Raw genomic sequence first — 24,485 nt, forward strand, 5'->3', positions numbered from 1 at the left:
TACCTAAGAAATGTTTGCTGTAGCTGAGACACATCCTCCCACATCTCTCTACAAGGCCACAAGAGAAGCCTCCTCTTGTCTATAAGTCTGCCTCTCAGACAGGCTAAGCTCATATTCTAGCTTTCCATGAAGATGTTTGCCTATGAAAAGTTCCTAAAAGGCACAGCAAGTTAAGAGGCGTCATATAACATGTTTTTCCTTAGCCTACATAAACCCTTGGTGTCACGTTCCCTTTCAAAGCCCACGGCCACTTGCAGACTTCTGACTCTCCATATTGTTGGCTAGCAATACTAATCCATGCCTTTAAATAGCACAGGGAAGGGATTACCTTACACAAGCTGTTTTGAGCTTTTCATCTGGTGCGAGACCTGAGAAGGGATCAAGGACCAACGGTGACATGATTTTAGTATCACACAAATTAGTTGGTCATAAACTGAAATACTGAGCAAACTGAAATTTTCATGTAAATTCAGGGAACCACCAAAGTCAGTAGAATTCAGCAACTCAACACTGTAGTTTATTAAGCTAACTCGTACCTCTGGTTACACAGCATGAGTGAAATCCATATTACACAACATATAGAACTGATCAGCTCAGTCTAGGCAGATTTCCAGGTGGTCCATCAGGTCTCGGTAGTGACTGGCAGGATACGCGGCCCGGCAGCTGGGACACTCGAGGAAGCTTTCATTCAGCAAGCTGCTGTGAGGGGAGGATGTCAGGATATCTCTGGAGGCCAGGGAGGGCGAGTGTGCCTCTTCACATAAGTTGCATTTCGGCTCGTCCCTCTAACAAAAAAGGAGTCATCCATCAGTTATGATTAATAAGAACCTGGGTGATTAAGTCAGCTAAGTCAGGTAGTTCTGTTATGTTTGACCAATAAAAACTTAAAGCTGCACGCTAACATTTGTAATATTAGCAAAAGATTAAATTACTACTGTATAATGTCGAAGGGGTCACAGGGGATGCAGAAAATGATTTAACTCTGAGCTCAATGGAGCCTTTTAGGTTATTCTGAATTATTGTTTTGTTTTTCCTTCCCACAACTAACTACTATCAACATTGTTTCCAGGGTCAAAATGGAAGTGAATACTGGCCTTACATTCGTCATGTGACCAGAGACACGACTAAATAAATGCAAAAGTTGCTCTTTATCTGCTGTATGTGTAAATGGGCTAAAATACTATGTCAGTGTTTTGTTTTTAGGTTGTTACTCTGGCCCCAAGTGGCACCCCCCCAAAAAATATCAATTGATGCAGCTTTATAATAATTACTAATCTAGTCCTTTGCACTACTCATTCCAACCTTTGATTGTGTAGGCACATGGTCTTTGGTTTTTTGCAGCATCTTCAGAACTCTGACCAATTGCTTCTTTAAATATGAACAATCCTGCTTCTCGTCCACAAGGTCTTGTGAAGAAATCTTGATCTAAAATTTTAAAAGTTTGCATTACAAAGGAGAATATAGTATGGTATAGGTGTGGGGATAATATTTTTCACATATAAAGTATGTCCTTTGCCTTTGAGGGGACTGACATTTTCCCTTTAGAAACAAATCAAAGAGGTCAGGATTCAGTCGAGTAAGGGGGATAAGGTACCAGAACTGAGATGACTGATGCAAATGAGCCTGCCTGTCATACCTGTCGTTCCAGGTCTGTTATCTTGTCCTGGTCTGCATGGTGACGATTTAACAGAAACTCCTGACTGAGACTCACCTGAGAAGAGAGATTAATTTTATTTTATCTTGACATTAAGATTTATATTTTTTCTACTTAATGGATGAATTGTTCCATGTACCTGCAGCTCGATGTTAGCCGACCTGCGCTTCTCCTCATCCAGTCTGCGTTTGAGGTTTTCGTTTTCATTGCTGAGTTGTTGCTTTTCATCCTCAGAGCAACGGTGATCTTCTGCTGCACTTTTTCTGCTAATCGTTTCAGTCTGCAGCTGCTGCGTCAGTTCCTCCACCTCATTCTGCCTTTCCTTGAACCTACAGATCAACTGGCCTGTCATGTGGCTGACTACCATTCTAGCCTTTTCCAACTTTGAGCAGGACCATACTGTTCATTTTTTAGCGTCAGTCATACCAGTTTTGGGTTGTTATCAGGTTCCGCTGGGTAACATCGACCTGCTCTCTGAGCACCTCCAGCTCATCTTTGGCTTTCTGTAGGGAAGTTTCATAGTGCTCCTGCATCTGTCTTATTCGCTCATTCCCTGTAACAAGAGATGAAAACGGAAAACTAAGCATTGATATACAAAATCAAAGACTGTGATCAGACAACATGCACCATGTAGTAAGTAACACAAGATTCTGATTCTGCATTGCAAGCAGCAGCCGCAGATTCTGTAATAATGGGCTACTCCAGGGCAATCTCGAGATCTTAAAAACCTTGTTGTGACAGTCTGTTGCCCCTTGTTGCCCCAGTTGTGAGTGCCCACTGCCCACTGTCCCTCTGGCTCACCATCTGAATGGTCCTCATTGTGCTGCATCGAGCGGCCCTGACTGGCTTCGTTCAGCTGCTTCTCAAGCCATAACATTCTGGCCAGAATTTCCCTCACATAGGCCTCTCTCTGCTGGTCATATTCCAGCCACTGCTTGTTCTTCTCCAAGGCCTCGGGGGGATTGAATAAAAGAATGAGAAGCACATAACAGACAAAGAAGTAAGACAGTTGTGCCAGGGGGATGGCTCCAAAGCAAAAACACTCAGCCAGACATCTATACTGTACACAGGCACACATCTTAACTTGGAAACATATGCACACACAAACTAGAAAGTTTGAAGTAATTAAAAATACATGAAGCTGGATTGGGCAAAAAAATACAACAAGTACTTTTTGGCAACCACACAGCACTTACATCAATGAGGCGATCTTTCAGCTCAACTTCGTTGTTAGTCGAGGCCTGCTCATTTGACGTGGAGTCCTATTTGACAACAGGAGCATGCAGCACAGACTTTAACATATGTGAATGAACAACTGAGCAAGTGCTTTAATAAAAGAGATTGCATTGTGACATGTCATGACAAGGCCAGAGACACAGGTACAGCAGGATTTAGAGCATCGGATTCTCAAGTGTTATGACCTCTACAATATCCAGAATGTCAGAGTGATGGTGTGCCCTGTAAGAGGAAGTGTGTTTTTAAGGAAAACAGTAGTCCTTTCAATGGAAAAACTACTGCTGCCATCTAGTGGTGAACACAACACAACACAACCACAGACCATTTTCACAGAAGACATTTCAACATATCACAGCAGGAATAGCACGATAAAGTTAATGATGCATAAATTCCATTTATTTGCATCAATACATCAATATTTATTGACAAGCATTTAACACAGTAATGATTTTCTGATTAGTGCCACATATGAAGTGTAATATGCAATTTTATTTGAAAAAGTACAATTTGTCAGAGCTTCCATAACTAAAAAGATACTGTGTGATGCTTATAGAGGCATACAGTCCGTTATTATTTCCCCCTGCATGACCCTTACTCACATTAAAATCGAGCTGTGCTATTACGTCTTCCCTGCAACTTTGTTCTCAAGATACTGACTCCTAGTTGACACTCACAAACTTGTTCTTGACTTCTACGATCTCTCTGGAGTAAGTGGATACGTGTCTCCTCATACTCACATCTATCAGGTTCCCTTCTTTCCTACTCAGCTGCTCTGACAGCGGACCGAACTTCTCGTTTTTGGCCGTCTGCTGCTGACAACTCTCCCGCCTAACAGTTTCAAGAGAGAGGAATCTCTGCAAAAAGACAATGAGACGTTAGTTGTTTCACTAATGTGACGCGGTAAAACGATACCCTAAATTTAAAAAGCAGAGCTCACTGGCAACATCATTAGGTGGAGGTAACAGTGCGACTAGTAGTTGGCTAGTTGACTTATGTTGGGTAAATACCACAGAAACAGGACTGCTTGACTAACTTTACCTCAACCAGCTTATTGTGTTCTGAATGCTGACGAGAAAACTCAACCAGGGTCTTCTTCAGACACGCATTCTCCTTCCTCAGACTTCTGACAACCACACCGAGCTCTGAGTTGAGCTTTTTATTGTTGAATCCCTTATGTTTGGAGGACGCCATCTCAATCACCTGTTGACAAAAATTACAAGAGGCCGGCACAAAAAAATAAGTCATTTTAGGGTTGTCAGAATATGACATTTCAAAAACAAACACTCTGAATGGGTCTAAGTTTGTTTCCTTTCAGTTGCTGCCATCAGCAAACGCAGAAAAAAAACCTTTTCACAGTTAGCACTATATTTGCAATCTACTGCAGTGCAACTCAATAACTCTGCAATAAATTTTATCTTTATAATACTGAGTTGCTGTTGACTCAAAACTCTATGGTATGTTGTTGAATTAGCTTATGTGCTCAGAAAACAATGGAAAAACCTTATAATTTCCGGGGCAACTGGGCAAACTCCATCTGCTGATCACAATCATGTAATATAACAGAAAGCTCCAATTGAACTGGAAATGGCTGCTGGTATTTTTACTTTTTAAGTTACCTGATTTAATACATTTTCTCTCTCTTTCAATCGGCAACAATAACTTTAGCTAACCTTAACTAAAATCACATCAATACTCAGTGCTTGCTAGTAAAGCTAATAAGCAGCTGGCTACCACCAACTTAACCAACAAAAACAGTACAAATTACTTGAAAGCTGGTTTTGTTAGCCAGTAATACTGACAAAGAGAAGATAACACCAGATGCTGCATAACAACCGAACCACCTCTGATAACACCAGGTAAGGTTAGCCTGTTTAGCTAGCATAAAACTTAAAAACAGCATCAAACAGTAACGTCAGTTAGCTAGCATAAAGCACTGATATTACGAGGCTAAGTTACTAACGTTACTTCTACTGTGGTGAAATCTGGCTTTCCGCGTCAGAATACGCGTTAAATGAACTACTATCTCTTTTAAAATACCTACAGTAATTAAAAGTTTATTTTAGCATTACCTTGGCAGAGGTAAGAGCCAAAGTGTTACTGCCAAGCAGCCAAACTGTCACCCGAATGGTGCCGTCAGTAAATCACCCCGCCCAAACTCCTCCATCCAACATATAACGTTATCTTAAAACATGTTGCAGCCAGTGCTAATCTTGGAAACAAATTTCGCAAATACAATACTGACCCTGGAGCAGCATTTTCGTGACTTGAAGATGTGTATGTGTTTGGCTGTGTTAGATATTTTAATGTATTCAATGTTAGTTAAGACTTACTTAATTGGAAACAATACTGTAAACTAGTTTTTTTTTTTTTTTTTTTTTACAGTACGGCCAAGCCAGTACGACTTGATGTAATTTCCGACAGCACGGAAAGGATGCATGACTTCGTTACGCCACTAAGGGGCGCTGCAGTGCAATACAAGAGTGGAGCGACTCTGGTTGCGAGCCTGGATGGTGGATGGATCCATTCATAGTTCTGCACAGTCACGTTGAGCAATCTGACTTATACATATGAAGCATTTTGAAAAGCTATTGAGAACGGTATGTTATAAAGTTTAACGTGTATTTGTCGCATATTAACCCAACTCATCCCGGCTGGCTGGTGTGTGTCATGCCACTGACTCATAAGAGAGGCTGCCCTTCGGTGTCCGCTGCTCTCCTCTCTGCACATCTGTGCGTTTCAGTTCCCTCCGTGAATGCTCTCCCAGCGGAATATGACACGTTTGTCTGAGTAAAGTTGGACTTTCTGAAAATGCTGCGGGTCATTGTTGAGTCCGCGAGTGGGATCCCCAAAAAGAAACTTGGAAATCCAGATCCAATAGCTGCGATTGTCTTCAGAGGTGAGAGATTACTTTGTCTTTTTTTGTTTTTCGGCAGAGAAACTGTTGCATGCTCTTCTTTCTCGGTCACACTGATTGTGCACACAGTGTTTAAGTTCCTTGCAAAGTTTTTGAGCATCATTTTTAAATGTAGTAACAGTTTACAGTATGCATCTATTGATAGAGCAATTTGAATATTTTGACAGTGATTCTTACACAAAACGAGGAGTACATCCTCATAAGGTCAGAATATATCTCTCTCTGTCCCCAGAGACCGTTTTTGGCGACATGACTTTCACTTTCTTTTTTAACTAATTAAATGCCTTATTGCATGAAGTATTTCTCTGTTTACAGCAGATTGTAAACTACTGAATCAGTCATTTGTTTTTGGTTGGTTGTTCTTGCCAGTTTAGTTTTTTGGAGAAGTTTTGCAAACAAACCTGGTTTAACTTTATTATGCTTACAGGTGAAAAGAAGAAAACCAAAGCAGTTGACAATGAACTGAATCCAGTTTGGAATGAAGTAAGTGGGGATGAAGATTTGTTGTCTTGGGAAATGATTACTCGCCTGAGAGCTGCAATTACTTCAATGAACACTACTGTATGCAGGTGATTGACTGCAAATGCCCTTGTAATTACAGGTGCTCGAATTTGATCTGAAAGGCTCGCCCTTGGATGCGTCTTCATTCATCAACGTGGTCGTAAAAGACTACGAAACAATCGGCAAAGACAAGTACGTGCATGGAAAGCATGGGACAGATAAAATGTGACATTTGCGTATGTCATAGTACTTATGTTGCTTTTCAGCAAATGGTGTTTCATTTAAACACACTTGTGCCTCTCTGAGTGAAAACCTTCCCCGGTGTAGGACCGCACATTACAGAAATCCCTCTCAGCCCCCCCTAAAAAACCAGACCATGTTACACTAAGTAAAGCAACCAAAGGTGAAAACCACATAGGTTTATCTTCTGAGAAGGTAGACATATGATTACAATTTTGTTAAAGGGCTTGTTTCGTAGCAGTTGTACTACAATGCCACTATTTATTAGGACAGGGTTGTTGAAAATAGTTATTATGATCTTCTCCTAAGGAGCGGAGGAGCATGTTTTAACTTTCCTGAGCTGTGTAACCACAGGACTCGCTGTGGCCATGTTAAGACTTGCAGCGTCAGTAAAGAAGGTGCTTCGCCTCCCTCACAATAGCACTGCTGCACTACCGAGGAATGTTGCCTTAAAAGGAAAGAAAACTCACTTGTTTTAATCTTTCCTACACAGACTCAAGACTCATATGTGTTGCATTTAATTAATTATTTTGCTTACTCTTCTATTGTTTATCTGGAGGCACATGCAGGTTTTCTCTAATATCGTTAGGGTGTTGTGTTTGTGCAGTGCTGGCACGAAGGTAGACCAAACAATAACATTTCCTCTGAGTCACCCTACTGACTGATTGTGTATAATATAAATTATTCTGAGGCAGGCACAAGGGGAGGGGTGAAGTTGGAGGGCTGTCTGCCTCAGCCACGAATGCACTTAGATACTTTTTCCATGATGGCCGCCTGCAACTCATGAGCAGGGTGAATAAGAGAGCTTGCGCTGGCTTGTCATTGGCACATCTGTGGTGACTAGTACCAGCACAGCCTGTGATGCTTTGCAGAACAAACTTTAGACATATTATGTCACTGATTCTTGTGGGAAATGCGTTTGATTTAACCTGCAGGTGACACAACTCTCACCCACGCCTTTAACTTAGGAAGTAGGAAAATCTAGAAAAGGAATGTGAGTGGTACAAGCAGGATCAGCCATCTGAAGCCAATCAGCTGGCAGTGCAGACTGCTCAGTTTGTTTGGCAAAGTTTGTCTAAAAGTAGCATGCACTGCAGCATGTAATGGAAACGATATTGGTATGCCTGGAAAAGCATCATCTGCGGTTAAAAGTCAGTTCCTTTTTTTTTTTGGTTGAGCAGTTCTTTAAATTTTGTTCTCTAGTTTCTAGTCGCAACTGTTTGACGCGAGCATTAGTCTTTGCATGTGGCCTCTGCAGTGGTAGAGACAGTAAATTGCCATACCAGATTTCCTCTCTTATCCTCCACAGCTGACTGCGTGCTTTCCAAGGAGACCCAAGGTTTTTTTTTAAGCTCTGTGCAATGACAAATAATAATACAACTGTTGAGAGAAGAAAAAGGGAGCATGAGCATATTCATGAGCATGGTTTCCCCTGTTCTCATATTGCTTACTTAAGACTGCCTTTTCACCCGCCTCTTTGGCTATATATTTGTCCACCCTTAAACTGGGCACAGAGCAACCAGCACATGCCTGTGGTGGATCTTAATTGTTTCCATCTTTTTTTTTTCTTTTTTTTTTTTAATGCACTTTTCCGTCATCGTAGGGGCTGGCCTGTGAAACCAGCCGGTCCTTGTCACACAGCAGAGTATCCTTTGTTAAAAAACAGTTGAGTTGTCATTATTGACATTTGATTAGAGGTCAAGAGTCCATCTGGCCTGATGACATCCACCTGTAACCATAATTAACTAATGAGTTCAAATAGTGATGGACTTATCTGGTTTGGGATGTTATTAGAAAATGTGTTGCAATTCGTTGTGGTTATTTATTAATCACTGTTGCCACATGACCTCTGTTTGATTAAAAAACAACAATGTGGGAGTTGTTGCTCATCTTGGTTTGTCACAATATGTGACAACATGAAATTGGGAAGTGGAAACTACCCAGAGCAACGAGTTATTAAAGCCAGAAACATTGTGTCCAAGTCCCTTGTGTCGTAATTACACAAGTTTGTCATAGTTGTGAAACCAAAGCAACGTCCCCGAGGTTTTTTGTAGCTTTTCGTCCTTGCCCCCTGTTCAAACACACACAATTGTTTCCTTCCAGCTGCAGTGATTCATTCGTTGATGTATGCATGATTGTTTGACCAAGAGAAAATTTATGTGATTGCTTTTCAGGTTCATTGGCTCGGCACAGATCCCTCTGAGAGACTTGGCCAGCGGTCACGTGAAGTCCCTCCCATCCAAGAATGTGCCCTTGATCAATGAGAAACAGCAGGCTATTGGGGTGAACGCATTTAATTAGTAACAGTGCTTACATATGACAGGATTTTAGGACATAGAAAATCAGCTAAGGCAGCTCCAGCTCTGGCTGTGGAGGACGCCTGGTGTCTGTATAGGTCTGCAGAAAGTAGCTGAATTTGTTGAATCCTATGACATATAATTTGGTGTCAGTACAACAGTATAGCCGATGATGCAAATTAAGAACACGTGAACTTTTTTCAGGCGACTATAAACTTGCTCATTGGGTATGAGCCACCTCCCAGCGCTACTCCAAACCTAAATGATCAGCCTGATGGAGACACGTCTCACGCGGATGCTGGTAAGTTCACAGTTAACCCAAGAAATGAAAAGCTTGAATGAATTGTTCCAGAAAAACAAAAAACCCAGTGAGAGGGTGTTTACACAGAAAAGCTCACAAATCAAGATGAGGAAACAGAACAAAGTTTGCCGTGTTGTCTCAAAGAGCGTTGTGATTTTTTGTGGTTGTGCCCCACAGGAGGCAGCGATGACACTGATGAGGGCGAGGCAGATGTGGAAGGAGGAGGTCAGGGTGGAAGTCCAGGAGCTCCCACTTCACGGAACCAGCCGGGGAAACCGAGCCACAAGTCAGTCCGTCTCAGCCGTAAGAGGCACAGGGCCCTGGCCAATAAGCCTCAAGACTTCCAGGTATTGTCCGAGTTTTGATTTCTCTGTTCCTGGATAATCACAAGTGCACAGTTTAGGAGAGAATTCTTTTTGTTTTTCACATGAGTGACACCCTACTGTATCCACAAATATGCACTGAAGGCTGGGCTAGCCAGTAGGGACTTTATTGCTCATGTTAGAGAACAGCAAACATGAGTGCATTGGTCTTAAATCAAGACAGATAATTACACACATGATTTTCTTTAGGAACATATTTTTGCTCCCATCAAAGTCCTCGTGTCTGTGCTGAATAAGCTGGTATTTGTCAGTCCAAGTGAATCGATGGTACCTGTTCAAAAGGGATCCAGAAAAATTGTCGGGCCTTTTGTTCAGCGGCCTTATCGTTGCTTGCGATATCCAGATTCGTATTCGGGTCATAGAGGGTCGACAGCTGCCTGGCAACAACATCAAGCCTGTGGTAAAGGTGAACGTATGCGGACAGACCCACAGGACCAGGATCAGAAGAGGGAACAACCCGTTCTTTGACGAGGTAGAGAGTCCATCACCACAAAAACACCCTTCTGATTACTTTATAGACATTAATTCGTGATCGCTTACTTTCGCCTTTTATCTTGCTGGTCTGTTTAACACCCTTGTGTCTCCTCTCTTTGCCACTTAATCCCCCTCAGCTTTAATAAACCTCCGGAGTATTTCGCTCTTCATCTGCAGCTGTGATATCGCAGTGGAGCTTGAAGGCAGCGTCTTCAGCTTTTTCTCGCATCTAATTCCTCTCATATGCTTTTTCCTTTGACTCAGTTTTTGCCATAAGCATCTCAGCTTAATGCATTGTAAGTCCTGTAATGTTTGTCACAGTGTGTCTGACACCCAAATGTCTTGCGGATACAGTGAAGAGAAATAGGCATAAATTTATGACTTTGCATTTATGTTTCTGTCCCTCAGATGTTTTTCTACAATGTTAACATGCTCCCCTCAGAACTGTTTGATGAGACCATCGGTCTTCGGGTGCGTAAATAACTCCTGTTAATGTTTTTTTTTTCTTTTTCAAAAATAAAAGGACCATCCGCTATGTGCTTTTAGGACCGGGGGGGGGGGGGTTCTACATCTGCTGATGATGTGGTGTTGTGTATTTCTTGACAGGTTTACGACTCCTTCTCCCTCAGAGCTGACAGTCTAATGGGAGAGTTCAAGGTAGGCCAGCTTAAATGCTTTTAAGTCCTTATCTCTTGGTCCGTGGTGATTCATCACTCACCAGCAGGGGTTTAGTGTAGCAGAATTCTGGCTCTTATCACCAGCCATTTGACAAATTTTTAATGCTTGTTCTTGTTTACCCAGCTGGATGTTGGCTACATCTATGATGAACCAGGTCCGTATTTCCATGTAAAGTGCGTACTCTGTTCTGTTTGTGCGTTTGCACCTACAATACCTGTAGGTGTTTGAACATGAATATTTCACCATGTCCAGGTCATGCCATAATGAGGAAGTGGCTCCTCCTGAGTGATCCTGATGACTCCAGCTCAGGGGCCAGAGGTTACCTGAAAGTCAGCATAATTGTTGTGGGCACTGGAGATGAGCCACCGGTGCGTCTACTGTCTTACTCACCATCAGATTTCTTTCTAGTAGACACATGTACAGGTCAGTATTGAAAAATACTGCAACAAACTCTCTCCTCTCCTCTCCTCTCCTCTCCTCTCCTATCTGGGTCCAGAGTGAGAGGAGAGAGATAAGTGAGGAGCAGGACGACATAGAAAGCAATCTTTTGGTGCCAGCCGGTGTCACAATGCGTTGGGCCACACTCAGCCTCAAAGTGTACCGTGCTGAGGATATGCCACAGAGTAAGGGACACATAAATTCCTGCAGCCATCGCAGTTCAATGTGGTCAAATACCCTTGAAAAACCTCTATTTACAACCTGCTTTACTTTTATTACAGTGGATGATGCCTTTGTTCAGACGGTGAAACAGGTCTTTGGAGGGGATGGAGACAGGAAGAACTTGGTGGATCCATATGTGGAAGTCAGCTTTGCTGGCAAGAAGGTATTTCATGTTTGAATAAAAAGATGCATTTTTTAAATGTTTTTACTGTGTGAATATTGTTCATATGCAGTAGCATTTTCTTTGTTTTAGCTGTGCACCAAAATCATTGAGAAAAATGCTAACCCGGAGTGGAATCAACTCATCAATCTCCAAGTAAAGGTATGAGACATGCATATTAAGATGTAGCTTCAAAGGTAACATTTGGCACAAATTAACACACGTCTCTCTCTGCGTCTGCAGTTCCCGTCTATGTGTGAGCGCATCAAGTTGACATTGTATGACTGGTAAGAGCTCAAATTTAGACATACACATCTGCACAAGTGACAATACCATCACAACGAATACTTGACATGCCCGATTACTCCTGGCAGGGATCGTCTTACTAAGAATGACGCCATAGGAACAACGTTTTTAAATCTGAGCACAATGTCTTCCTCTGGTGGAGAGATAGAAGGTAATGACATAATCTGTGTTTTTGTGATGATTGTGTGAGTCATTGTTTAAAAATGTTTAAAAATGCAATATGATTTAATGTTTTTTTTTCCCACTGGAAACAGACAGTCGGGCTGAAGGTTGCAACACTGTGTCTGAATGTACGTAAGAAATGATCGTCTGCATGTTTTATGTTGGAATCATCACACTGAAAAAAGATAACTGTTGCTTTGTGGTTTAAATTTTTTTTCTGATTTTAACCTTTTACAGTCTCAGGTTGGTTGGGACCATAATCTTGATATTTATTTATTAATGTTTATATGAAAAGACAAACTGTAATTAACCTCATGACAAGCTACATAATAGATTCAGTGCATCATTACTGTGGAAATAATGAGCGTTTAGCCCTCTGCTTCTGTTTGTACGTCTATTCTCATACACCTTATTGCTTCATAAACCATGAAACTGTCCAGGTGGCTTATTAAACAGAGTGTGCGTGTGTGTGTGTGTGTGTCCGTGTGTGTTTCCGTGTGTGTTTCCGTGTGTGTGTGTGCTCGTGTGTGTATGTGTTTTACAGTGAGCACCGCAGCATCAGAGATTGGTTTTCTCCCAGCTTTTGGGCCTTGCTATGTCAACCTGTACGGTAGCCCGAGAGAATTCACGGGCCTGCCTGACCCATATGAGGAACTCAACTTCGGAAAGGTAAGACCCCCCCCCCCCATCGGCCCAGTGCAGAGGGTTCAGTAGGTATGGACACATGACAGCGTGTACGTTGTGATCCGTTTTAGGGTGAAGGGGTCGCCTACAGGGGGAGGATCCTTGTTGAGCTGTCCACCCAGCTGGATGGAAAGGTTGATAAAGGTGTGGATGACATCTCCAGTGACGACATCCTGGTGGCACAGGTATGAGTACAGAAACCCAGTCTTACTGTAATTACTGCTGTTTTGTTATTTATTTGATTTATATTTTAACCCTTGCACACATTTAACTGACAAAGACAAAGTGACGCTTCTAACTTAACCACTGCTGCATCCTATTTAATTCAGAAATACCAGCGGAGGAGGAAGTACTCTCTGTGCGCAGTGTTCCACAGTGCTTGCATGCTCCAAGAGCCGGGCGAGCCAATCCAGTTTGAGGTCAGCATTGGTAACTATGGGAACAAGCTGGACTCCACTTGCAAGCCCCTGTCGTCCACCACCCAGTACAGCTTTGCTGTGTTTGATGGTACGAAGGACTCCAAAATCATTTTAAGAAATGACTAAACTTTAATCCATTTAATAATCTAATGTCATATAACTGTTTTTGTAGCCCATGACCTTTTTTTTTTTACATCTTCATGACACACATCATTTGACTGTCTAACTGTGTGAAATATAAGAATGGCACATTTTTTTGGGAGCTTGAAGCAGCTCCAAATGTATTGCACACTATTTCAATCCTGTTAAAGGTATTTGTATTGAAAATCAACAATTATCAGTGAAATATATCATTGGCACTCTACTGTAAAAGTGGACATTGGACAGCTCTTCAGTGAATCTGCTGACCACGCTCCAAGTCAGTGTCTAAGGGGTCATGGGGAGAACCACACTGACAGCAAGGTTTAGTGTGCGGTCCGCTCCACAACTTATATTTAAAACGACAGGGTGTATTTATGTTGTATCCCACAGGCAATCACTACTATTACCTGCCCTGGGCTGACACTAAGCCTGTAGTGATTCTCAATTCATACTGGGAAGACATCAGCCACCGTCTGGACTGTGTCAACGTTCTCCTCTTCATCGCTGACAGACTGGTGAGGATAAGTCACAGTGGCACATCGGCACAGTGTATTCCCAAATATTGTGCATATCTACACAGGTAGAGCTGCTCTGTAATGTCCTTTTATCTGTCTTTGTGATTGATTTTAGGAGTCCCACCTCACCTCTTTGAAAACTGCCATCTTAGCCAAGGTGTCAGAGACGCGTCTGGCAGAGATTTGGCTGAAACTCATCGACCACATGATTGAGGACCTAAACAGGTGAGATGGGACCAGACTGATTATACAGTGAATTTGTGTGTTCTATGAAGTAATGCTATGATGTAACTAAGCAGCAGGGAAACTGTAGTGTGGTTACTGCTTTTAGTCAAATACATTTCCTGGTAAGGGTTTGGGGTGAGTTTGTTTCTGTTTGTGTTGAATTCTGTTATTTATTTTTTTATACTTTGGACAGTTTCCAGCTTCCAGTACTGGAGGGCCAGCCCAACGTGACTGCTCTGGATCTCCAGTTGAAAAACCTGCGTGATGCTGCTGTGGACAGTATTACACAGATGGCTGTTCGCATGAGAGAGGAGGCCACAGATGTCAAGGCTACTGTTGGTGACATTGAAGACTGGTTGGACAGAATCAAGCAGCTGGCAGAAGAGGTCAGGAAAAAGAAAGCTATTCCATGGTTTGCATGCAGCTCTGCTTTTTTCCTTTAAGGGGCCCAGGCTGCCACCAGTAACAAAAGTATAATGTTTGCTCAAAAAGATATCACTGAAACATTAAATGTCATGTTTTTCCATTAGCCTCAAAACAGCATGCCAGATGTGATCATCTGGATGTTAAGAGGAGAGAAGCGGGTGGCTTTTGCCCGAGTCCCAGCACACAATATCATGTACTCCAACTTCAGTGAACAGGCACGTGGCAAACACTGTGGACGGACCCAGACCATCTTCATGCAGGTACGGAACCAGTCGACGTACAGAAACACATTCAGTTATTTTTAATTGTGTATTTCATTGATTCACATGGAGTTCTCACTCACATTGTTTTTGTTTGTCAGTACCCCATGGACAAAAACAAAGGCGTGAAGATCCCCGCCGAGCTGCGGGTCAACATGTGGCTCGGACTCTCTGCCCATGAGCAGAAGTTCAACAGCTTCTCAGAGGGAAACTTCAGCGTGTATGCTGAAATGGTACAGTAGCTATCTGATTTCAGCGGTGTCACGTCTGACTTATGCTTTGCGTGAAATATTGCTCCCTAACACACCTGCTTTCTCTGCACAGTATGAGAACCAGGCCCATGTGCTGGGGAAGTGGGGAACTACCGGCCTGGTTGGTCGCCATAAGTTCTCAGATGTGACCGGAAAGGTGAAACTCAAACAGGAGCGCTTTCTGCCGCCCCGTGGGTGGGAATGGGAGGAGGACTGGTTTGTTGACCCCGAGCGATGGTGAGTTTCAGAAACTCACTTTATTGTGCGCACACACACACACAGTCTTTGGTGATCCATCACTCGAACAGTCTCAAGTACAAACATCCTGTTATCCTACTGCAGGAGAAGTTGGGGATCCTGTTTGTATTTCAGCTCGTCCTCTATTAATTGGCAGTAATCATATGTCAGTGCTTGTACCAGCCAAACTACAGAACCATAATATAATTACAATCACAGGAAATCAAAAGGAATTTTGGCATCAGCTATTGTTTTGGTTTAAGGAGGTCTGCCTCCCTCCCTGAGTGCCTCCCTCTTCTGTGGATGTGCTTACACTCTCCCATCGAGGCTTGTGTAAATAATTTTAGCTCTCTGGAGAGGTCCTCCTTAGCTGTTCTGTTTGCCAGGGTCCCCATAGCTACTGTCTGAGTCACAAAGCTTCTCATCGACCATTTGGTGGTGTTTTCTACAGCCTGTTGACAGAAGCAGATGCTGGCCACACAGAGTTCACAGATGAGGTTTTTCAGAATGAGACTCGTTTCCCGGGTGGGGAGTGGAAGCCCCCTGCAGAGCCCTACACAGACGTGGTATGAGATACTACTCTCACCCATACACACACACACACACACACACACACACACACACACTCACAAGCTTAACTTTTGGGACGCTATGTGAAAAATGTAAAAGATTACAGGACAATAGCCTGTCTATTCATGTTAGTCTCCAGTGTTATCAGTTGTTCCTGTGGTCTTATGTATTTAAGACAGGTAGGTTGCTTTTGTGGAAATAAGCATATGGCCTTTTATGGATGTGACCCAGAGGCTTCCTGGTTGTGATGTGCAGTTTCCATTAGGGCTGCTAATAATGGTATGACACAATTTTTTACTTGGCCCCAGCAATAGCTAAAAAACCTAAAGCTCAAACTTTTTTTTAACCAATTTAAAAGCTATGTTTAAAAGAATTAGGACCTAAATCTGCTGTTCCCCCCAGTTCTATGGAGCATTTTAACATCTTTCAGCTCATTGTTTTGGTTTTATGGCCCGTAACTACTGTTTTGATTCACTCTTATTTCAGACACAACAGGCAGCTGCTTTCAGATAAAAATCTCTGATAAACACTGACTGTAGCCTCTCTGTCCAGCAAAAAAAGGCAAATACACAAAGTTAGCGACTAGCCAGTGAACATTGTGAAATGTTTCGTTGATAGAAATCCAGTAATTTCCCTCAACAGCAAAAAAGAGCTAAATGTATTGTGAACATTGGACTTCAACAGGACCCAAGTAGCCAACAAAAAGTTAATGCAGGTTTCAGGATTAGAATTATTAATATTAGTATGAAGAGTAAGAAACTCCCTTTTCCTTAAACCATTATTTATTTTGTGTTTATTAACATGTAACCAAATAAATTTTAGATTTAAAATTTTGAACCACTAAGTGCTTCAAATATACAGTCATCCATCACATACTGTAAATGGATGACAAGTGTCTGTGTTGTGTAGAACGGAGAAAAGGCTCAAAGCCCAGGAGAGTTTGACTGTCCGCCTGGATGGGCCTGGGAGGATGACTGGAGCTTTGACAGCAACAGGGCTGTAGATGAGAGAGGTAACACGAACACTAAAGCTGAAATATGTGATCAAAATCGTCTGCCCATTGTGTTTTCGTTTTTGAATGATTCCGGCGAGTCTAACTGGGTCTGTGTTTATATCTGTGCTTGTGCATTGGCACCAGGTTGGGAGTACGGAATCACCATTCCTCCTGATGACAAGCCCAAATCCTGGGTTGCAGCAGAGAAAATGTACCATGTCCATCGCAGGAAGAGACTCATAAGACCGCGGAAGAAGATTTCTGATAAAAAGGCTGCTACTGAGGTGAGGAAGAGGAAGAGGAAGAGGTAGACGAGGAAAAGAGTAGGTTTTGAGAGATGTTTTGAGTGCAGTTCATTCTCTTCTATGTCCTTCCCTCTTCTGCAGAGGCGAGAACCAGGGGAAGGCTGGGAGTACTCTTCCCTAATTGGCTGGAAGTTCCACAGGAAGGAGCGCACCTCTGACACGTTCCGCCGCCGCCGCTGGAGAAGAAAGATGGTCCCGTCAGACTGCATCGGGGCCTCCGCCATCTTCCGGCTGGAAGGGGCATTAGTAAGTCTTACTTAAGCCTGCTGAGAAATATTACTTAATATGTGTTGCGTTCTTTAACATCCCCCAACAAGGTAGTCGTCATAGCAACTTTACTTTATGCCATCTGAGTCATATCCTTTCATTATTCTCCTGCATGTGCCTGTTCCTGTTAGATGGTGGCACATAACCCAGGAAGTTTATTTTAGTTCTGCATCCTTTTCTGCACATTTTCCTCAGTTTTGCTCAAATGTTTGCTTTGAAGTGTTCTTTTAAGCACCTTGCTCTGTGCTCTTTTAACAGGGGGTTGATATTGATGAGAAGGCCAGTAAAACGGATGCAGCGAAAGTATTTGGTGCCAACACACCCACCATTTCCTGCCACTTTAGCCGTAAGTAGTTGGATCTGAATAAGTTCATTCCAGGCCACTCATCATTCTTCAGACTTCCTGACCAGTCGTAAGATAACATTGCCTAATCAACAGGTGTCTTATGAGATTACATTGTTTTTTTTTTGTTGTGATATAGTTTACCATGCCTATAAATTTGATCTCATTTCAGGGTCTTACATGTACCATCTGAGAGTGTACGTGTACCAGGCGAGGAATCTCTGTGCCATGGACAAAGACAGCTTCTCAGGTAAAAAAAAGCAGAGAATTTATAATAAGAATAACCACACAAAGCCTAAACCAAGAGGAATATGTGAAATCTATTCAGGATGTACAAGAAAAAATTACATTAAGCATCACAGGTTCGCACATTCTGTCTCACATTCCCATCAAAATAATACCCTGGCCCATTCCAGATCCATACGCCCATGTGTCATTCCTACATGTGAGTAAGACCACAGAGGTCATAAGGGCCACCCTGAACCCAACATGGGATCAGACTCTCATCTTTGAGGACATTGAAATCTACGGAGACCCACAAACTATTGCCCGCAACCCTCCTGATGTGGTGTTGGAGCTGTACGACAGTGATCAAGTAGTAAGTTGAGTATTTAATTTGCCAAACTTCTGATCAAATCACAGAAACATGCAGAGTATTAGCCAAGAAATGCAACTGGGGTTCATGGTGGATATAATCAGGCTGTACTAAGTCTCTGTACTTTATTTACAAGGGTAAAGATGAGCCCATGGGTCGCTGCACATGCCCCCCAGTAGTGAAACTGAACCCCAGTGTGGCTGTCAGCCCTAAGCTGCTGTGGTTCCCAGTCACCAAAAAAGGTCGCAGTGCTGGGGAAGTACTGCTGGCTGCAGAGCTCCTACTGAAGGACAAGGTAATAAAGACACTAAATAAAAGTAAACATATTGTAACTTAGCTTAAACTCTGTTTATGAGGTGATGCTCTTTGCCATCCAGGTGAATGAGGGAGATCTGCCTCTGGTGCCTCCTCGGCGGGGGGAGAAGCTCTACATGGTTCCCCAGGGAATCAGGCCTGTAGTGCAGCTCACTGCGATTGAGGTACACCATCAATCATCAATCCTGCTCCCTTTGCCAGCCGTTATAAATTCACAGGCATTACATGATCAGACAAGACCAGCCCAGCCCCAAGATTTCTGTTGTTGTTGCATTTCTCATCTCTTCCTCCCTTTCACTTTTATCTCTCACCACCGTGCTAGTCCCTTAATCTACCCGTACTAGTTTTTGTAAGTGTCCTAATGTTGATCCCAGGTCTTGACTTGGGGCTTGAGGAACATGAAGACCTACCAGTTGGCCACAGTTTCCTCCCCCAGTTTGATAGTGGAGTGTGGAGGTGAGATTGTTCAAACCGCTGTAATCAGGAACTTCAAAAAGAACCCCAACTTCCCTGGATCAGTTCTGCTCCTCAAAGTGGTACTGACCCTCAGACCTTCTAGACAAAATATTCAGACATCTTTGAGTGTTTCATGTCTACATCTCCATTTTTCCTTACATGGCCTGTTGTGTTGTTTTCTCACCCAGCTTCTTCCCAAAGAGGAGATGTACACCCCTCCCATTGTGCTGAAGGTAATCGACCACCGACCGTTCGGTAGGAAACCTGTAGTGGGTCAGTGCACCATCGACTGCCTGGAGGAGTTCCGCTGTGATCCGTATCGCATTAATAATGAAGTCTGCATGTCTGCTAGAGGTATATAAACAAATCCACTCAGGCAGTTCATACATGCTCAGCTACATACAGTAGAAACCTATTGTGTACTGTCTCCGTCAACTTTGCAGTGGCAATGATAGCTGCTGCCCAGGGAGATGTTGTCATAGACATTGAGGAGAGACCCATCGTGAAAACTGAGGTAAATAATAATACACTCACAAAAGGCAGGAGCCAATATTTTCACATTTGCTTCTTTTTATTTATACATGTTCTTTGCTTGCTTCCCACTTGGCAGCTTCAAGCAGAAAAGGTGAGATTTTCTGTTTTCACAGATCTTCTTTTGATAGCGTCTGTAAAAATACTAAGTTTGCCGTTATTTTCCATTGTGTAGGAGGAGGAAGCAGTAGACTGGTGGAGTAAGTTCTATGCCTCTATTGGAGAGCAGGAAAAGTGCGGGCCTTACCTGAAAAAGGGATATGACAAATTGCAGGTGAGAACATGTCATCACATGTTGTGAAAACACAAGAGCTGATTTAATCTCTATTTGGGTTTGGGTTTGTTTTACAAGTTACAGCTAGCCAGCTGCGACAGGGTTGTGACCAGAGAGACCTTGTTCCCGTCTGTTTTGTAGATAAGACCTTGCAGAGGTGGCCTATGATTAGTTTCTTCGATGCTGACATGGGCTGTCAAACATTAAGAAGATTCAGTTGTTAGTTCTTTGAATGAAAACCAACCAAGACAAATGTGGGAGTTCTGTGAAAAACTTGCAACTAAAGCTGTGAAGTATAGTCAGGTTGAAAGCTCCAAATAGTGAAAGTTTGACTCAGTTTTGTGTTGCAGATTTTACAATAAATGACAATATATAACAGTACAATAGATGTAATTTGTGATTTTTTGTCTGTGATGTGGCTTTGTGCTTGTTTTATGTGTCTTTCAGGTGTACAACAGTGAACTAGAGGAGGTTGAACAGTTCCAGGGTCTCACTGATTTCTGCAGCACTTTCAAACTCCAGAGAGGGAAAACTGAAGATGAGGAAGATGACCCCTCTGTGGTGGGAGAGTTCAAGGTAAAGAAACCGTTTTTTAAGGAAGTATCCCTGTGAGTCAATGCTACATTATACATGAGCTATTGTAACATGAGCAATCACTGCTGTTGCAGTTGCACACCTACTTTTCTTAGCCTTGGTCTGCCCTCTGGTGGAAAATTTATCAATTTCAGTTACAGTCAATGGATTCATTTGTCAGCTGCAAAATAGTGCTGGATTGATAGCAGACCATGAGATACTGGCTTAGGGAAGGGACACATCAACAACTATGTTGTTGTTGCAGCAGCATAAACACAGTGTATGTACAGTATTATATATATCTAGCCTGCAGACTGGTATGTCCATGAAATAATAGTTTGCTACAGTATGTGGTATTTTTGGACCCTACGCCAAGCTGAGTTATCTACATATTCTCCAGAACTGGAATAAAGAAAAGTTTTGAATTGCATTATGGTGAGTTAAAGACATTTTTCCACTTTGAGTGCATAATAACATAGCATTTCATCAGTAAGCTGACATTTAGAAACATGCTGGTGGAGGGCATGGGAAATGAGGGCAACAAGATTTTATTCCAGGAATAAAATGACTCAGTATTTTTTCATTTGTTGGACTGCTGATCGGCTTTTATTTTATTAGTTTATTTTTCAGGTAGAATGAAAACCGCAGAGATTTTCATTTATTATCTCTAAACTGTTGGTATCTTATTAGTAGTGTGATCTTATGTGCCTGTTTGAATCTAATTAGCTTGTAGATGTTATGTGACTAACAGTGCCGTACTCTTTGGTGATATTCAGGGCTCATTCAAGATATACCCACTGCCTGATGACCCGGGGGTGCCAGCTCCACCCCGCCAGTTCAGAGAGCTTCCTGAGAGCGGACCTCAGGAGTGTCTGGTCAGGATTTATGTGGTGCGGTGCATAGACCTGCAGCCTAAGGATACAAATGGCATGGTGAGTTTTGTATGAAGCTGCAACTGAATAACCACCCTGATTTAGAAAGTTGATTGATGCTGCAGGAGCTTAGATCTTTTTTGTTTTTTTTGCATTCTTATTTCAGTGTGACCCATACATTAAAATTTCACTGGGGAGGAAAACAGTGGATGACAGGGATAACTACAAACCAAACACCCTTAATCCAGAGTTTGGGAGGTGAGACGGCGATGTGTCCATCTTTTGGTTCATTGTGCATTGATTCAAATGTTTAAGACCAAGCTTATGTAGGAGCAGCAGTACAAAATATGATGTTCTCTATTTTTCTCTAGGGTGTTTGAGATGTCCTGCTTCATACCTCAAGACAAGGACCTGAAGATTGCAGTGTATGACTATGACTTACTGAGCAGAGATGAAAAAGTGGGTGAGACAGTCATCGATTTGGAGAACAGACTCCTGTCTCGCTTCAGGTCCTGCTGTGGCCTGCCACAGACATACTGTGTGTAAGTATGCACTTCCTGTGTGTACTTATGTGCACTATGAACGCCACATCTACAGTGCAGTCAACACATTCCTACAAAGAAGGCCAGGGACTTTGTTTTTCATGTGCTTCTGTTTCTCAAAGCCAAACCTACAAACTACAATGTTGTTGCAGTTCAGGGATCAATCAGTGGAGAGACCAGCTGAAGCCCTCCCAGATCCTCCAGCGTGTGGCTAAAGTGAGGGATATCCCTCCTCCACGCATAGAGGGAGACAGCACCTCACTGTCCCTCTCAGGAAAACTATACAACCTGCAAGATTTTGGTACTGCCAATCTCAAAAGCCTTATTTTGATATTTTTAGTAGTATTCTTGCTTATATCTACTATTACAGTGACAATATCTTGATTTTATAAGTTTGTCTTGTACACTATTTAACAATTATTTATTAGTAACATTATTATGATAGTATGGTATTTTGTTCCAATTTTGGCTGCTTATGTTTCTTTGATAATAACACGCATATTCTGCAGTATGATATCCTTTCATACTTGACTTTTGTGCTCTGCCGTGCCCTTTGCAGAGGCAAACACTGTGATCCATCCACACTTGGGCCCAGCCAGAGAGAGGCTGGCCTTGCATGTCCTCAGAAACCAGGGCTTGGTACCAGAGCATGTGGAGACCAGAACCCTGTGCAGCTCCCACCAACCCAACCTGTCCCAGGTTAAAACAACAGATGCGAGCATAATGTGAAATTAACATCTTCATGTTGTTGTATGATAGCTTTGTTTAAAACAGTCATCCTTTCCCACAAATGCAGGGACAGATTCAAATGTGGGTAGACATTTTCCCCAAAAGCCTTGGCTTGCCAGGGCCTCCATGTGATATCACTCCACGCAAAGCCAAGAAGTAAGAGACACTTGACAACATAAAAATGTATCATACTGTATTTAAGGATATAATATAACAGTATATTTAAAACAGGTATTTCTTGCGAGCCATCATTTGGAACACAACTGATGTCACTCTGGACGAAACAAGCATCACTGGAGAAAACATGAGTGACATCTATGTTAAAGGGTACATCACTTGTCCTGTCTCTTACCTGAACCCTTCATTTATATTTGCATACTATGTTTTACTTAAATATGCATTTTTCTCCCTATTGGATTGGAATTTAAATTCAACATGTTTCCTAGATGGATGCCAGGTATGGAGGAGCACAAGCAGAAGACTGATGTCCACTACAGATCCCTGGATGGTGATGGGAACTTCAACTGGAGGTTCATCTTCGAGTTTGACTACCTGCCTGCAGAGCAGCTGTGTGTTGTCTCAAGGAAAGTGAGTGAGATCATGGAGCAGAAACAGAGCATCATGTGATTAATGTTCATAACTATGTCATTTTTGAGATGTATGATGGCAGGTATGATCAAAAGTTTCTGCCTTTTTTCAGGAGCACTTTTGGAATCTGGACAAAACTGAATTTAGGACTCCTCCTAAACTGATGATCCAGATATGGGACAATGACAAATTCTCCCTGGATGACTACTTGGGTAAAACAGCATTGTTATTAACCCAATTTAATGCCCTGACAAACATACAAAGGAAGGCCATAGAAATTTAGTAGAGAATGACTATAATAAAAGACACTGATTGTTTTCTGTCTATATCACTTTAAATCAGGTTCAATTGAGCTGGATCTACTCAACCTGATCCCTCCTGCTAAGAGCCCAGAAAAGTGCAGCCTAAAGATGTTGCCAGAGCTGGCAGGCTCAGCTTTCTCCAAAAAACCCCAGTCCAACTCCCTCTTCTCCCAGAAGTCTGTACGAGGCTGGTGGCCATGCGCGATCCTGCAGGATGGGAAACATGTGCTTGGGGTACATTTATCTCCACAGCAGGGTTGCTGGTGAAGTTTTTTGTTTGTTTCCTGGTTACTGTTAAGACTGTGTCTCAAAATTTCACAGGGGAAAGTAGAGATGTCACTGGAAATAGTGCACGAGAAGGAGATGGAGGAGAGACCTGCTGGAAAAGGCAGAGATGAGCCAAACATGAATCCCAAACTGGACCAACCCAAGTAAGGAATCTGAGCCCTTAAAACACAACAATTCTATGAATCGCTCAATACGAATTTACATGATGTAAATGTTGCTGTCTTTCTCCATTCAACAGCCGCCCTGACACGTCATTCTTCTGGTTTACAAACCCTTGCAAGACCATGAAGTTCATAATTTGGCGCAGATTCAAATGCATATTCATTTTAGCGATTGTCCTTCTGCTGGTTATCTTGTTCTTCGGGATCCTGTTTTACTCCCTACCCGTAAGATAACTTTGTTTGCTGATAGTTTATTGAGTTGCATATTTCCAAACCTACAATATATTGTTTTTATCCATCACACATATTTTTTGTTCCCAGTATTTTGTAATCTGATGAATGAATTTTAATGTCTATTCCATATCCACAGAACTACATCTCAATGAAGATTGTGAAGCCGTTCTCCTAAGGAGCATTGCAGAGAAGCTGTTTGCCTTCCTGCTGCAGATTCTACAGTCCTCTTCACTGTTACTGTCCCTCAGAAATATGCAATTACTTCCTCTGCTGAGGCCATATCTGTCTGTTTTCAGTATGTTATTTTTTATGTAGCAAATCAACTCTTGTATGTTCACATTGAGAAAAAAAAATCAAGAATGTCAAGATTTATAGATTTTAATAAAACTTGTTATGATCAAATTGTTCATATTTTGTTTTAT

General features: G+C 42.3%; 2 protein-coding genes across 2 annotated transcripts; one reads left to right on the plus strand and one right to left on the minus strand.

The window, feature by feature from the left end:
- Positions 1–593: 593 nt before the first annotated feature.
- cep55l (centrosomal protein 55 like) lies at positions 594–5,014 on the minus strand. The gene is made up of 10 exons (XM_041947637.1): positions 4,960–5,014; positions 3,929–4,090; positions 3,628–3,744; positions 2,851–2,916; positions 2,456–2,606; positions 2,081–2,207; positions 1,794–1,983; positions 1,637–1,711; positions 1,303–1,425; positions 594–785 (listed from the first exon to the last, which is right to left on the minus strand). Exons 2-10 carry the CDS (start codon positions 4,079–4,081, stop codon positions 594–596), a joined length of 1,194 nt encoding a protein of 397 aa, XP_041803571.1. The 5' UTR covers positions 4,082–4,090; positions 4,960–5,014.
- Positions 5,015–5,592: 578 nt separating this feature from the next.
- myofl (myoferlin like) lies at positions 5,593–24,464 on the plus strand. Its single transcript, XM_041948025.1, has 54 exons — positions 5,593–5,786; positions 6,232–6,287; positions 6,406–6,497; positions 8,720–8,828; positions 9,047–9,143; positions 9,321–9,490; positions 9,870–9,998; positions 10,409–10,471; positions 10,607–10,657; positions 10,802–10,832; positions 10,931–11,046; positions 11,175–11,301; positions 11,398–11,501; positions 11,592–11,660; positions 11,742–11,785; positions 11,873–11,955; positions 12,059–12,094; positions 12,511–12,635; positions 12,722–12,835; positions 12,980–13,157; positions 13,601–13,725; positions 13,841–13,950; positions 14,144–14,336; positions 14,481–14,636; positions 14,738–14,869; positions 14,961–15,124; positions 15,576–15,690; positions 16,604–16,706; positions 16,833–16,972; positions 17,075–17,239; positions 17,519–17,606; positions 17,776–17,853; positions 18,020–18,201; positions 18,335–18,493; positions 18,576–18,677; positions 18,888–19,049; positions 19,158–19,323; positions 19,413–19,483; positions 19,580–19,594; positions 19,676–19,774; positions 20,222–20,350; positions 21,124–21,279; positions 21,386–21,477; positions 21,591–21,761; positions 21,914–22,062; positions 22,321–22,460; positions 22,558–22,646; positions 22,722–22,817; positions 22,937–23,078; positions 23,191–23,290; positions 23,421–23,614; positions 23,702–23,811; positions 23,907–24,054; positions 24,200–24,464. Exons 1-54 carry the CDS (start codon positions 5,699–5,701, stop codon positions 24,236–24,238), a joined length of 6,162 nt encoding a protein of 2,053 aa, XP_041803959.1. The 5' UTR covers positions 5,593–5,698; the 3' UTR covers positions 24,239–24,464.
- The last annotated feature ends 21 nt before the right edge of the window (positions 24,465–24,485 follow it).

Source organism: Chelmon rostratus, chromosome 11, assembly GCF_017976325.1.
Source record: "Chelmon rostratus isolate fCheRos1 chromosome 11, fCheRos1.pri, whole genome shotgun sequence".
Lineage (NCBI taxonomy): Eukaryota > Metazoa > Chordata > Actinopteri > Chaetodontiformes > Chaetodontidae > Chelmon > Chelmon rostratus.

Excerpts from the sequence above, each read along its gene's own strand:
- myofl (XM_041948025.1), top strand. The coding sequence starts at position 5,699 with ATGCTGCGGGTCATTGTTGAGTCCGCGAGTGGGATCCCCAAAAAGAAA. Across the intron at positions 11,786-11,872 it reads AAGTTGACATTGTATGACTG|GGATCGTCTTACTAAGAATG; the intron begins GTAAGAGCTCAA and ends TACTCCTGGCAG. Across the intron at positions 16,973-17,074 it reads ATAAAAAGGCTGCTACTGAG|AGGCGAGAACCAGGGGAAGG; the intron begins GTGAGGAAGAGG and ends CCTCTTCTGCAG.
- cep55l (XM_041947637.1), bottom strand. The coding sequence starts at position 4,081 with ATGGCGTCCTCCAAACATAAGGGATTCAACAATAAAAAGCTCAACTCA. Across the intron at positions 1,984-2,080 it reads CTGATAACAACCCAAAACTG|GTTCAAGGAAAGGCAGAATG; the intron begins GTATGACTGACG and ends GTTGATCTGTAG. Across the intron at positions 1,426-1,636 it reads TAACAGACCTGGAACGACAG|ATCAAGATTTCTTCACAAGA; the intron begins GTATGACAGGCA and ends TTAAAATTTTAG.